Source organism: Perca flavescens, chromosome 13, assembly GCF_004354835.1.
Source record: "Perca flavescens isolate YP-PL-M2 chromosome 13, PFLA_1.0, whole genome shotgun sequence".
NCBI classification, from domain to species: domain Eukaryota; kingdom Metazoa; phylum Chordata; class Actinopteri; order Perciformes; family Percidae; genus Perca; species Perca flavescens.
The window spans coordinates 28,180,964-28,195,243 of record NC_041343.1 but is presented as its reverse complement, the minus strand read 5'-3'; the positions used below and the strand labels follow the sequence as shown (position 1 = coordinate 28,195,243).

General features: G+C 40.9%; 2 protein-coding genes across 2 annotated transcripts in view; both read right to left on the bottom strand.

Annotated features, from left to right (window-relative positions):
• Window positions 1–3,988, bottom strand: part of mybbp1a (MYB binding protein (P160) 1a) — a 28,182-nt gene extending 24,194 nt beyond the window's left edge. Inside the window, exons 1-5 of the mRNA XM_028595575.1 lie at window positions 3,717–3,988; window positions 1,806–1,901; window positions 1,282–1,365; window positions 1,117–1,191; window positions 384–491 (exon numbers count right to left, since the gene is read on the bottom strand). Coding sequence (XP_028451376.1) covers window positions 384–491; window positions 1,117–1,191; window positions 1,282–1,365; window positions 1,806–1,901; window positions 3,717–3,893 — 540 coding nt within the window. The 5' untranslated portion in view covers window positions 3,894–3,988. The remainder of the gene's footprint in view (window positions 1–383; window positions 492–1,116; window positions 1,192–1,281; window positions 1,366–1,805; window positions 1,902–3,716) is intronic.
• A 956-nt stretch (window positions 3,989–4,944) lies between these two features.
• tbl2 (transducin beta like 2) lies at window positions 4,945–14,052 on the bottom strand. Its single transcript, XM_028594804.1, has 7 exons — window positions 13,823–14,052; window positions 12,801–12,922; window positions 10,426–10,610; window positions 10,030–10,181; window positions 8,804–8,930; window positions 6,850–7,002; window positions 4,945–5,584 (listed from the first exon to the last, which is right to left on the bottom strand). The coding sequence occupies exons 1-7, from the start codon at window positions 13,947–13,949 to the stop codon at window positions 5,125–5,127; spliced, it is 1,326 nt and encodes a 441-aa protein (XP_028450605.1). The 5' UTR covers window positions 13,950–14,052; the 3' UTR covers window positions 4,945–5,124.
• Window positions 14,053–14,280: the final 228 nt, after the last annotated feature.

The following is a 14,280-nucleotide window of genomic DNA, read 5'->3' as shown; positions in this document are numbered from 1 at the left end:
ATAATCATTCTATCACTCCTTTAAAACAAACAAAAGACACAACTTATGTCATTTCAGGAATTATGATATCCAAAATCTAAGACGATATCTAGTCTCCTATCACGAATATCGATATAATATCAATATATTGCCCAGCTCTAGTTGGTTGCCGACCTAACCAAATGTTTTTTTTAATTTGTAGAAATAAAAGAATCAAACTACTAAAATTGAAATTCAGTATTTGAGTTAAAGCTTAAAACAAAACTCCTTGTGCATTATGTATGTATAATGATCATAGAGATATGGCGATGACTGTGGAATACTGTAAATACATTTGACTAATAATAAAGGATTTTGAATCTTGAATGGCCCCTGTATTGATATGAGTGAGCAGCAGGGGTCACCTCACTGAGGATGTCCATCATGGTCTTGGTAGGCAGGTCCCTCAGGTGCTGTCTGTGCTGGGTGAGGCTCTGCAGCAGCTGCACACATCCCAACACCACCGCCGGCTCCTGCACAAGGACACAAGACAAAAGGATCAGACAACACAACAGCCTTCACACACACACACACACACACACACACACACACACACACACACACACACACACACACACACACACACACACACACACACACACACACACACACACACACACACACACACACACACACACACACACACACAGAGTCTGCGGCTGTAGATTCATTGTTCATTTCGGTCCACAAAGTATGTACTAGGGGTGTTGAAATTAATCATGGCATCGATGCATCGCGATGCAGACCTGGACGATTCTGCATAGCTGCAGCAACAGACCATAATCGATTATTGCCTACTGATGTTACTTTTTTGTTTTGTTTTTGCCTTCTGTCTGCTGTGTTCAGACTCCGCTACATTCAGGGAGTGGCTTTCTTAAGAGCAGATACAATAAAAAGGGGAGTTCATATATCTGACTGCTTGAGTTTGTTGCTGAAAAGCAGGAAAGGGATAAGAAAAGGATAATCGTAAGACCAGCGAAGATTCACACCCCTAGTATGTACGTTTTGATTCAGGCATGGTCTCTCTCGCTCTTTTTATTCTGCAAACACACACAAATCTGGACCCCTCCTTTAAAAATGATGAATCATAGTGCTTACTTTAGAGAGGCGGTTGGACTGATGAAGGGCGAGGACGCCAAACAAGTTTCCGAACGCAGCATTTCTGAAAAGTTTCTGAAAAAAAACAAGAGAAGACCACAAAATTCATAAAGAGCCCATTCTTGAAACTTTTGGAGCCGACAGAGACAGCATAAAAAACCTCACCTTTTTTACTGTCTGCAAGTTGTGCTTTTCCTTGATTCGGTCGAGTATACTCTGCAAAGAGACGACTTCAAAGGTGCTCAAGACCTGAAAAACAAAAATTGTGCGTCATGCTAAAGCCAATAAATGTTAATTACTTGAATTACTTGCTGTAGAAAGTTATATTATGTTATAAAAACAAAGGAAGACAATAAACATATAGACACAATGGACATCATACAAACAACTTCTGTACTAATGTCCCTAAACATCATACGCCGAAGAATAAAAATGTGTTTTAAGACGAGACTTAAAGATCTCGGAGGACCTGATATGAAAGGGAAGTTTGTTCCAATACAGATTAAAAGGACACATCTTTAAATCTCCTGTACTGCAATTCCACGTTACTTATCAACCGACATATAAAATGATAATCCAACACAGACATATCGGCGATAAACTCATATTGGCCACGTCTGCGTGGATTTGTCAATCCATAAGACAGTAACTGCATTAAGAGTTGGGTTCAGATGTTGGTCCCCACTCACCTGTCCCAGAGCCAGGCTGAATCCAGGTCTGGCAGCCTCCCGTGTGTGAGCCAGTCCATCCACGAGCCTTTTAAAGGTGTAATCCAACTCATCTGCCTGCAGAGCACAGAGAGAAACAGGCCATGATGCACGCAGTTAAGCCTCTTCTCTGTCCGGCACACTTATCATAACACTGCAGTCTAGGGCTGGTCAATATATCGATATTATATCGATATCGTGATATGAGACTAGATATCGTCTTAGATTTTGGATATCGTAAATGGCTAAGTGTTGTCTTTTCCTGGTGTTAAAAGGCTGCATTACAGTAAAGTGATGTCATTTTCTGTGTTACCAGACTGTTCTAGCTCTTCTATTATTTTTACCTTTACCCACTTAGTCATTATATCTACAATGACGATTATTTATCTGAACTCTCATTGTGAAGATGTTTTGTTAAAGCACCAATTGTCAACCCTATAATATTGCCACAATATCAACATCGAGGTATTAGGACAAGAATATATAGCCGACTGGCTAACACTGGCGCATTTACAGAAATGTTCATTAATGTGCATTGTCCTAATATAAATAAATAAAATCTTAATATTGCGATATCTGATTTTCTCCATATCGTCCAGGCCTACTGCAGTCCTTCTACAATGTGACATGTCTAAAGGTTACAGGGATCAGATAGTTTGCAAAATAGCTTCCAAGGTATGTTATCAACCAACATAGTGTACTGTACTCAAGTACAATGTTGAGGTAATGGGAGTATTTCCATTTAATGCAACTTTATAAATCACATTTTAGAGGGAAATACTGTACTTCTATTTTCACAGCTGTAGTTACTAGCAGCGGTGGAAAGTAACTAAGTACTCAGTAATCAAATACTGTACTTAAGTACAGTTTTGATACACTAGTAATTTACCATTTTCTACTGCTTTAGACTTCTACTCCACTACACCAGAGGGAAATATTGTACTTCTTACTGCACTACGGTTACCTACATTACTACTTTTTTACATAAAACATATTATGTTCTCATTATATAACGCAGTACTATAATAATAATCTACCAAGTAGTATACAAAGTATCTAAGAGTTGCTCCATGTTAATGAACTACAACATTAAAATGCTCTCACATGTATTTGTTAGTGATAAAAACACAATACAGTATTCTATAATAATATAACACTGTGGAAGGAGCCATTCTGCATAATGATAACTTTTACTTGTGATACTTTAAGTACATTTTATAAATACAACTCATCTACGTTTACTCAAGTAACATTTTGAATTCAGGACTTTTACTTGTAGTGGAGTACTTTACTTAAGTAAAGTATGTGAGTATTTATTACACCGCTATTTACTAGTTACTTTGTAAATCGTTCTACATTCAAAACTTATTTATTGTTATAGCTTCAACAACCCAAAAGCATATAAGGCAGCGAAAAGAATAGTATGTTTACATGTCTATAATATATCACATTGACAGGGCCCATTCTGCATAGGGCTGGGCCATATATCGATATTATAATGATATCGTGATATGAGACTAGATATCGTCTTAGATTTTGTATATCGTAATATCGCGATATAACATACGTTTAGTCTTTTCCTGGTTTTAAAGGCTGCATTACAGTAAAGTAACGCCGCGATATCGAAGTATTTGGTCAATAATATCATGATATCTGATTTTCTCCGTATCGGATGATTTTACTTCTTGTACTTCAGGTATATTTTGGCTAATACTTTTTGTTCTGAAGTAACATTTTGAATGTAGGACTGCCGCGTATTTCTTTATATTATGACTACTTTTCCTGAATACGTCGCCCCACTGCTAACGATACAACTGTTACTATATTAACTTGAGCGGATAAGCACGCTGGTTCAGATCCCGTCCAGCCCGTCAGTGGTCGGATCCGCCTCACCTTGTTGTTGGTTTTCAGGTACTGGATCAGGTCCTCCACCGCCTTCAGCCGGACCTCCTGGTCCGGCTTGGCCAAGTCCCAGAAGAAGTCGAGGAAGACTCGGTTCTGTTGCAGGATCCCGGCCGTTCGGACCGGCTCCGGTGCTTTCATGGAGAGCTCCACCATCTCTACAGACATCTCCTCACACCACCGCTGGCCATGCTGCTGCACGAGGAAAACGTGCCTCACTGCGCGGATACTGCTTCCGGTTCAACCACGTTCACATTTTTTTTCAATTCCGAGAAACTTTGTTGAACAACGCAGAAAAGAATTGCTACAAAAAGCTGGGACATAATGTCGAAAAATCTTCTTCCGTATGAGAGTAATTAGGTAAAATAGATATAGCAGTGATTTGCTCTGGTAGCAGAGTAAGGAAAAAGGCCAAACAATACATTTTTATAGGAAAGGGAAAATTCAGAGTCAAAATATTGGGAAATAAATATAGGTTTGAGAAAATTCTAGACTGGGGACATGACGAAAAAGGATGGCATAAATCTTCTGGAACCTTTTGAAAAATTGAGCAGACCACATCAATGTCCTTATATTTATTTTTGTAGAAAGATGCTGGGGACATAAAAACAATTCATTTTAAAAAGTGACTTCCTTCACCTTATTTAAAATGAAATATTTTATATAAGCACCAGAGTTTCGTCTAGGTTATTCCAGTAGGAAACAACATTTTGTGTGGCACAGCTGGTCGCTTTTTTTTATTTTAAAGTGTGAGTTCAGCCAAATGGTGAAAAACACATTTTGTCACTTACCTCTAGTACATTCATCTAGCCATGCAGATAGTTTTGGTTTCAGTAGTCTAGGTTATTAAATATATAGGGGAAAATACATTAATAACTATACAATTACCACTTGATCAACACTTTCAAGTTTCCACAACACACCTGTGTAAGTTACATCCTGGACCATGGTTGCAGACTAGTTGTGATGTGAAGGAATTAAAGTGAAGACAGAGAAACTTTGAGCGGATGAATGTGAAAACAGCCTTCTGGTGTCAAACTCTGCACAAACATACAGCACAGTGAAATTCAAACTTCCAAGGGAAGGAACAATAAAACAAAAACACATTTCGGAGTGGAGTCAGACTTTCAACTAAAAGGTGCGGAAGGGAAATATAAAGACAACCACAGCAGGGATCAAGCTTAAGACATTATTGGACACGAAACAGGACAACAAGATCTGAACTCAAATTGTTTTATTTTTTTTCCATAAAAAGATGTTCTTTATTAAAACTGCATGCAGATTTGAAGATTCTCAGACCGGATCATTTAGTGGCAGAGGGGAGAGTTGAGGTTGCGCAAAAGATTAGCAGTCAGTCAGACACACCATCCCGATCAGGGTGTAGTTTTTTGGGGCTCTTTCAGTCGCTAGGAGCAGCCAGCACCGTGTCCAGGGTGCTCTGAGCCTCTCTGATCTGCTGCTGCAGTCTCTGCTTCATGGCCTCGTTCTGGGCCTTCTTCAGCATGTCCTGCATGTCTCTGATGGCTGCCCGGTAGCCCGGGGCGTTGTGAAACACTCGGATGGCCTTGTCGCCGCTGCACGCCAAGAAGCGCCCGTTAATGTCAAATCTAAGGTCGTTGATCTCCTCGCTGTGGACGCCGTGCAGCTCCTCCTCCAGCTGCCCGCTGGCGGCGTTGTACAGAGCCAGGTTACTGCCGTCGCTGATGGCCACCACCCGGCCGTCTGGAGACAAGGCCACCCGGCTGCCTTCCGATGACACGCAGGGTACCGTCTTCAGCAGGTAGGGGTCCTGCTGCTTTTTGTACTCCACATCTGTGTTCCACAGCTTCCACGTACCGTCTTTGGAGACCGTCACCATTCTGATCAACAAAAAAAAAAAAAAAAAAAAAAAAAAAAAGAAAGAAAAGAACACAATGAGTATGTTTACACGCACACAACTATTCCACTATTATTCAAATATTATATTCTGAATTTGATTCAGGTCACGTAAGACAGCATATTCCGTTTGGATATTTTTGAATAAGGCCTTTTTCCGAATTTAGCATTTTCCAATTAAAACGTGGTTTGTGTTTTTTTCGTTGTCACAACTACATGAACAAATTTCCGCACACAGGAAGATTGATGTAAGGGTAATATTTAAAATTTATTTTAATCACAAAAACTAAACCTTTCAAGTGAAACAGGCCCATTGGCTACCTACATAATAAGCTGTTTTAAATTTAAAATGTTCAATGCCTTATCGCGCTGATGTGACCGAGCTCGACCCGAACATCATTTCTAAATATCTGTCCGAACCCGGCCCGGTGGGTACCGTCGGGCTCAGGTCGGGTATCCATCCTCTAATCTCAATCAGGGTTTTTACCGCAGTTTGAAACCGTTTATGGCCTTTTGCACACAGACCTTACTGGTCAGGTCTGTGTGTTGCTATGGTTGTACACACAACTACACGGAATATTGTCTTTTTTGGAGAAAGGGCAAAAACCTGAATATTATTTGCATGTAAACAGTCAATTATGTTGCATATTAAAAACAAAAAGAGATGATGAGGATAGGATCTTGTTTATTTAACCCGTATGAAAGTAAAGTGTATAATATATTACAAAAGGTTTAAAAGTTTTAGAATTTTGGACAAAGCCAGCTGTTTTCCAAACTTCAAAGTTAAGCTTTACTGCCATATTCAGCGTACAGACATAAGTGTTATCAATCTTCTCATCTAATTCTCAGCAAGAAAGCAAATAAGCATACTTCCCAAAATGCCAAACTCTTCCCCCAGTGAGCCACCTCTTTGGCTTCGTACTGTAATCAGAAAAGCCTTCATTCTAAGAACACCCACACACTGAACGATTGGTATAGGGAAGTATTGCAAATACTCCCGTTGGAAAAACTGACTCATACCCTGCATGACAATTTCAATGGATTGATCAAGATATGGAAACTAGTTTCTTTTTTCTTTTTTTGTTTTATAGGATGTGTGTATAGTCCGATCCCTTCTGTGTTTTTTCCCTAATATGTTCAGTTCATGGAAAAAGTGGTTCTATACATAGCTGGAACAGAAATGTGTGTATTGAATACTAGAACCCCAATAAAAAGACTTAAAAAAAAAAAAAAGAAAAGCCTTCATTACCTGTGAGAGTCATTGGAGAAGGCGAACGCGTGAACTCCTGCAGAGTGGCCCTTCAGGTCAAAAGCTCGCGCCACCTCTTTGAACTCTCCTCCCTTCCCGAAGCAAACCTCCCATACCTTCACGTCAGGAGTGAAGCCACAGGACGCTACAAACCTGAGAGCCCAGAGACAGACACAGCACACACACACACACACACACACAGTTACACCTCCACTCAAATCACGCAAGACTTCATTTGTTTTTATCTTCTGTAGAAGTAGCCTGTGCTGTATTCAACCGCTTATTTGACAGAGCGATAATTATGATGCCAGGAGTTTATTATTAAAGAAGAAGTTGATGTTTCAGCCAAAGGACACCCAACAGTGATGTCACAGCGTTCTGGCGTCTTAGTTATTTATTTTCTACTTTTTTAGGAAACCGGTTTTGATTTTAATTCTTCGAAATATTCAATAAATAACCATAAATAGTTCATCTGGGTGTGCGTGTATTTCCTTCAATTATTTTAAAAACCACAAAGATAGGATAATATGCACTCTTTTAGGAAAGAAAATATCCCACCTTTACTACTCTAGCTAATGGTGTCGAGACATATAGCCGACGGCCGACCGTTGACAGAGAACCCCGTCGATATGATCAGTCGCGTCCCCGAGGTCCAAAAAACTGCCACAGAACAGACCAAAAAGACGAGACGTAATACATCTCTATAACAGCAGTCGGCGCTAATCTGTAATGTTGCCCAAGAAATGAAAACCGGCAGCTGATTGGACGAACGCGTCACATGGGTTTGTTTTCTCCGGATATTCAGACCTGGACTGTCATGGCGGCCGTTCAGAATACGATATCTCATATTGTACTAAAACAGTTCCCTGAAACGTGTTTCTGAAAACATTTTAAGCGAGAAATAGGCCGTGCAGCTGCTGAATCGGTCTTCATTTCAGCTCAACAAAGGTCAGTTTAAAAGATTTTCGTCAGATTTTGAGAGACTCTAGTCACCTCATTTCGCTCATCATTTCCGGGCGAGTCCCGACGGCCCTGCCGCCGACCGAACATGTCAGGTCGGCCAAAATGAACGCCGACAGCCCCCCCCAGACGGACGACGGCACGGGACACACCCAACAGATCTGAGTCACTGACCTCGCCAGACTGTCCCCCGGCCGATAATCAGCCTGATGTGTCCCGGCCCTAAGTTTACAGTGCAAACTTTGTCAGTGAAGTATGAGTCTCATATCGTCCAGCCTTACCTGACCGGAAACTGTTTTGGAGAAAATTACCACAAATGCAGTCAGAGCTAGACCGGGTAAACCCAGCCCGATCTGCCGGAGATTTGATTTCGCCCTGCAGCTCAGGCTGGAGAGCTGTACATTTATCTACCTGCTTCAGTTACAAATTTCCAGGAACCAATCACAAACTGGCTTATCCACCTGGCGCGCTATTGGCGGGTTTAACACAATGGCGCTAGAGAAGCGACCAAGCAGCTTTTTGATTACATTCAACAAGGCGGCCACTGAAGCGCAGAAACCCGGATCGTTGATCCGATTGGTTGAAGGACTATCCAATTGCGTCATTTGAACATTGCCCGTTGATCACGCCTCTTGTGCGGTAGAAAATACAGAGCAGACTGAGTACCTTCTGGAGCACATGTATGTTGGGTAAAAGTTAACTTACATCAAAAAATTCAAACATGAAAAGGTCAACTTGTTAGGCTAAATGATAATGACTTCATCAGATCGGATTAAACTTCCACACGATACTTAAAAGGGAGGAAAACTTACAGTGCCTTAAAAAGTATCACTTTGCAGAAATCAATTTTAAATTACAGAGTATTTTCCTGTTGATCAGTGTCGAATAAGACACATTAAATCTACTTTTATAGAGTGTAGTAGGACAATAAAAATTAAAAAACTTTTTTTAAAAAAAAGGGGAGGTGATCCCCATTTGGCGGGGTGGGACTGACCTGCCACACGGGGAGACGGCAGCATAAGAATTGGTAATCTGGTTAGTGTTGATAGAGGCCAGTACCTCTCCTTTCAGGTCCCAGATGTGGATGCAGGTGTCGGTGGAGGCGCTCATGATGAACTTGCCTGCGGAGAGGAAACATAGAATCAGCCCATCTTGGCATTAAGCATTCGGATCAAAAAAAAGCCATCCGGCGATTCTCCGCAGGTTTTTTTTTTTTTTTACACTCATAGTGCTTTAAAACTTTCTTGTGGCAGCGATAGAGGTGTGTGATGTTTCCGGTTTACTGTATGGGACTCTCACTCTGCCTCAAACCATGCGTTTGTTTTGCGTGTCCCCCCTGCGGCAACCCCTGCCGCAGCTTAAACACACTATCCTCATTCAAAATGAATGGAAAGATCTGCAGTTTTTGCAGGACTGTCTGAGGGCTTGGGCGAGCCAGCTGATGAGCTGAGAGCGAGCGAATGAATGAATGAAAGAAAAACTTAATTTGCTGAATGGTAACATACCAAAGAAGAAACAAATAACCATAAAAACATTCACCCATTGTTTCAGGGAAACATTGCGAATAAAAAAATAAATCTTTACTACTTTATACTGACTTTAAAAAAGGTCCAGTGTGTAACGTGTTTAGTTGTTCATTATCAAAATCTGTGTTGCCCCTTCTCAAACTTGTCCTTTTTCATAAATATTTACCACCACCATCAATTCCAAGTATTCCTTTTGGCTTGAAATTTTACATTTGCATGAACTCATGGATGTATTAAGAGAACCGGGGTAGACGCTCCATATTCATGCGCCATCTTGAAATACGTTAGCCGGTAAGGGACAAACAGGACATATTGCTCCACCTTTCGTGTTTTTCGCTGTCACATGATAAACTCACAGCTGCTGCTAATGCTACTAACGGGTATCGTAGCTTCCCAGCCCTGGTGGCAAGTTTGAAGAAGGAAACATGGAGGACCACACGTATTCAAAATCCAAATTTCAGGAAAAGGAGTCCTCTTCTTCTCCGCCCAGAAAAAGAAAAAAGGAGACTGAAAAGCTTTTTGAAGTGTGAAGGCTACCGTAGCTGTAATACGTACTTTGAACTGCGCGGCGCGAGAGAGTTGATTGCGATATATGATCTCAACGCTAGATGGGAGAAATTCCCACATATTGGACCTTTAACATACTAACAAAAACTACAGATCCATTCGTGACTTTAAGACATTTTGTGCGTACCTGTCTCTGCGATGCCGATGTTGAGGATGGGGGCCTTGTGTTTCTGTGGAAAGTCCTCAGAGGCAGCTTTGAAAGTCATAGTGCCGTCGTCCTTTTTGATCATTTTGAAGATTCGAATGGTATCGCCATTGGCCAACCAGGTGATGAACGCCCTGCAGTCAAAAGGTAAGAGTCAGTGAAAGGAGCTGATGGGATTATCATGTCATTTCTGTTCGACAAAAGCGGAATTCTGCTCCGGTTACGTATGTTACTGGTTTGTGCAATATTACAGCTTTTGCAGAAATAAAACACTACATTTGAAAATTACAAAACATCCTCATTCAGAGAATAGTCTGTACGAATGAACCTGTTATAGAAAGGTCAAAAGGAACAACAAGACACCAAATCAAAAGAGACCTGGAGTCCGGGCTGAAGCGGACTAGCGTGGCGTGATCCAGCTCCACATTGGCCCTCAGACACTTGTGTTCTCGCTCCAGGAAGTCTTTGGTGCTCCAGATCCGGACGGTGCGGTCGTCCGCACATGACGCCAGGTACTTCCCGTTACTGCTGAAATCCAGGCACGTCACGTTTGCACTGTGGCTCTGAAAATATTACAAATACACGCTTTATAAAAAAGGTCCATCTAGATAAAACTAATGCATTCAAATACAACTAAAAAACAAAACGAAAGACAGATTCAGCAACTGCATCACGGCCTATTTGTCACTTAACATGTTTTCAGAAACACGTTTCGGTGAACTATTTTAGTACAATATGAGATCGTATTCTGAACGAGCCGCCATTATGCCCGGTTGTAAAATCCGGGAGCAGCCAGACCCATGTGACGTGTTCATCCAATCAGCTGCCGGTTTTAATTTTTTGGGCAACAATACAGATTAGCGCCGCCTGCTGTTATTAGAGATGTTCCGATACCAGTATTGCTATCGGCTCCGATACTGCCCAAAACGCTGGTATCGGTATCGGGAAGTACTGGAGTTTATGCACCGATCCGATACCACGTAATAAAGCCCTAAAGAAAAACTACTTTAAATCGTTTATTTATAAGTTATAACTCTAATTATGACGGTCAAACTGGAGAATAAATGAAAGTTCTGTGGCGTTCATTGTTTGTGTTTGTTCATGTTTCACAAAGAGTTTAACCTGAGCCAGACCGACAACAAAGATAGAAATCATATCACATCCATACAGGGATAGTAGTATACAGCTGTTAAAACATAATAAAATATATGACACACTGCTATTGGATCGGTACTCGGTATTGGCTGATACGCAAGTTAAGGTATCGAAATTGGGAAGAAAAAAAATGGTATCGGACTATCTCTAGTGGTGCGTTCTTTTTGTCTTGTAATCGCGATTAGTAGCTCGAGTGTGACGTCACATCCGTGTTGAAAAACGAGTAACCGCGGGGTTGTTGCCTTCTTTTTGTCACACAATACTACGAGTCGGAGAAAAGATGGATTTTTGTAACATTTTTAGTAACATTTAGGATTCTATTCACCCAGTTATTGACATATTACACAAATATATTTCACAGTTTGATACATGGAAATTACGTTTTGATTAACATTAACGTTCGGCTACTGCTCTGCTTTCTGCTCAAGGCTCGGCTTAAAGCCATTGTTGTCATATAGCAACCGAGCGTCTCTAGCCAATTTCAGCTGCACAAGCTCCAAAATAACTAATCAGGCGGTATTTAACTCCTAATATGTAGCAACATGCCTATAGGTAGCAGTATACAGCGCTATGTTTAACTCCTAATAAGACTGTAGAGACATGCCTATAGGTAGCAGTATACAGCACTATGTTTAACTCCTAATAAGACTGTAGAGACATGCCTATAGGTAGCAGTATACAGCACTATGTTTAACTCCTAATAAGACTGTAGACATGTCTATAGGTAGCAGTATACAGCACTATGTTTAACTCCTAATAAGACTGTAGAGACATGTCTATAGGTAGCAGTATACAGCACTATGTTTAACTCCTAATAAGACTGTAGAGACATGCCTATAGGTAGCAGTATACAGCACTATGTTTAACTCCTAATAAGACTGTAGAGACATGTCTATAGGTAGCAGTATACAGCACTATGTTTAACTCCTAATAAGACTGTAGAGACATGTCTATAGGTATACAGCACTATGTTTAACTCCTAATAAGACTGTAGAGACACTATGTTTATGTTTAACTCCTAATAAGACTGTAGAGACATGTCTATAGGTAGCAGTATACACCACTATGTTTAACTCCTAATAAGACTGTAGAGACATGCCTATAGGTAGCAGTATACAGCACTATGTTTAACTCCTAATAAGACTGTAGAGACATGTCTATAGGTAGCAGTATACACCACTATGTTTAACTCCTAATAAGACTGTAGAGACATGTCTATAGGTAGCAGTATACAGCACTATGTGTACCACTTCTTCATTTGGTTACAACAAAGACAAAAGTGCTTAAAATTGTAGAAAACCACAATGTTTACTACGTGTGATGCACGACGTAGCCATCTTTGAAAGTGAACTCGGGGTCCTCTGAGTTCAGACGACTTGACGAGTCGTATATATATACGACCTCGGGGGCGTTCTTTTTGCAACTTCTGGTTCGTAACTCCGGAAAACGACTCGTAAATCGGCTTCGGTGGACAAAAAGAACGCACCATAGCTGTTATGGCGACGTATTACGTCTCGCACACGCACAGAACGTACGCTCTAGTCTGCGTCGCTTCGGTGTGTTCCGAGGCACTTTTTTTTTTACCAACTCCAGTTTACCTTCAGTGATGCTGCCAACAGATGATGACTGAAAGTGTGCTGTAAGGCTTTATCCTTGCGGCTGCGCTGCTTCTCCTGCTTTGGTTTCTTCGATGCAAGGCCCTTCACAACACTGCCTTCAGCTGGGAAACAAAACATAGGGCTACTCATCGGAACTATTCAGACTACTGACTTAAATCTCGAAGGATTCTCTTGTAACGTCGTAGAAGGTCTCGGACACACTGGACAACACACAGCAAGTGATGGACGTGGTGATGACATAGATTTTGCAGCTTGTAGCATTTGGTAACAGACATCAAACCTCTGACATATTAATAACGATTAGACACAAAACATTTGCTGCACACACTCTGTTTCGGTAAGAAATCCATTGTGCATTTTTTTGAAAATCCTAAATAAACTCAAGGAAACTTTTTAAGAATAACTTTTTTTTTAAAGATTTAATAAGTAACTGGTTACAGAAGCTGTTTGACATGTATATAAACATTGTATGTTGTTGTTAATTGTTGTCATGCATATATGAATAAATATTATTTGTCTCTTTCTACCCTTTCAGTTGTCAGTCTGGTTGAACAGTGTTGTGTACAGTTACAAAACACAACAGCATCCATTTGTAAAGATGACTTTCTACAACCTAAAGGCAGCGGCGAAGCTGGTAGGGTAAGGTAAGGGTCAAAAACAAATATTTGAAATTGAATCTACGTTTACATAATTAATAGACAGCTAGACATGAAGAAGTCATCCCATTGGCCCGTCAGTGTAACCTTCGTAGATTGGCCAACGACAGGTGGCAGTTGCTCAAAGTTGCTTTAGTCTCTATTAACTGCTTCGTACGTCTGCGTGTTTGCGTAAAGTAGCAGGTACACTACTCTCATGTTCACTCTTGTTATGAATGAATGACTGACTGAATGAATGACCGCGTGTGTCAAAGACCACAGAGATAGTGACAGAGATGGTGACTCACCGCCCTCCCCACCAGTCACAGCTTCGGCTAGAGTTACGTTAGCTAGTGTGGCTCTTACCGGTAAATTCCGCCGCTTGCTCTATTTCCTCTCTTATTTCTTCTTTCCGTCTGCCTACCGCTAATGCGACCAGAATAACTAGTGCACCCAGTAACAAAGTCAAGGCGAACAGCGCGGCTACCTCCATGTCGAAAGTTTTCTGCCACGTACTTTGCACTGCTAACGTCTACTTCTTAATACACGCTACTACAGGTGGAAAGCGCATGCGCCACAATCTTTTTCTTCCGCTATCAACATTCGCCACCACCTGCCGCCACCTATTGGACTGGAGGCGACAGAACAGTAATCTCTGCAATTTATTTATTTTGAATAGAATAAAATAGAAAAATTGCACACAAAAGCTCACAAAGATCACAAAAGACACAATTTAAAAACAAAAAAAGACATGAGCTGTGTCCCAAAACCAGACTACATACCAATTCTGAGCAGTTTTTTCAGTAATTAATGTGTTCACACTG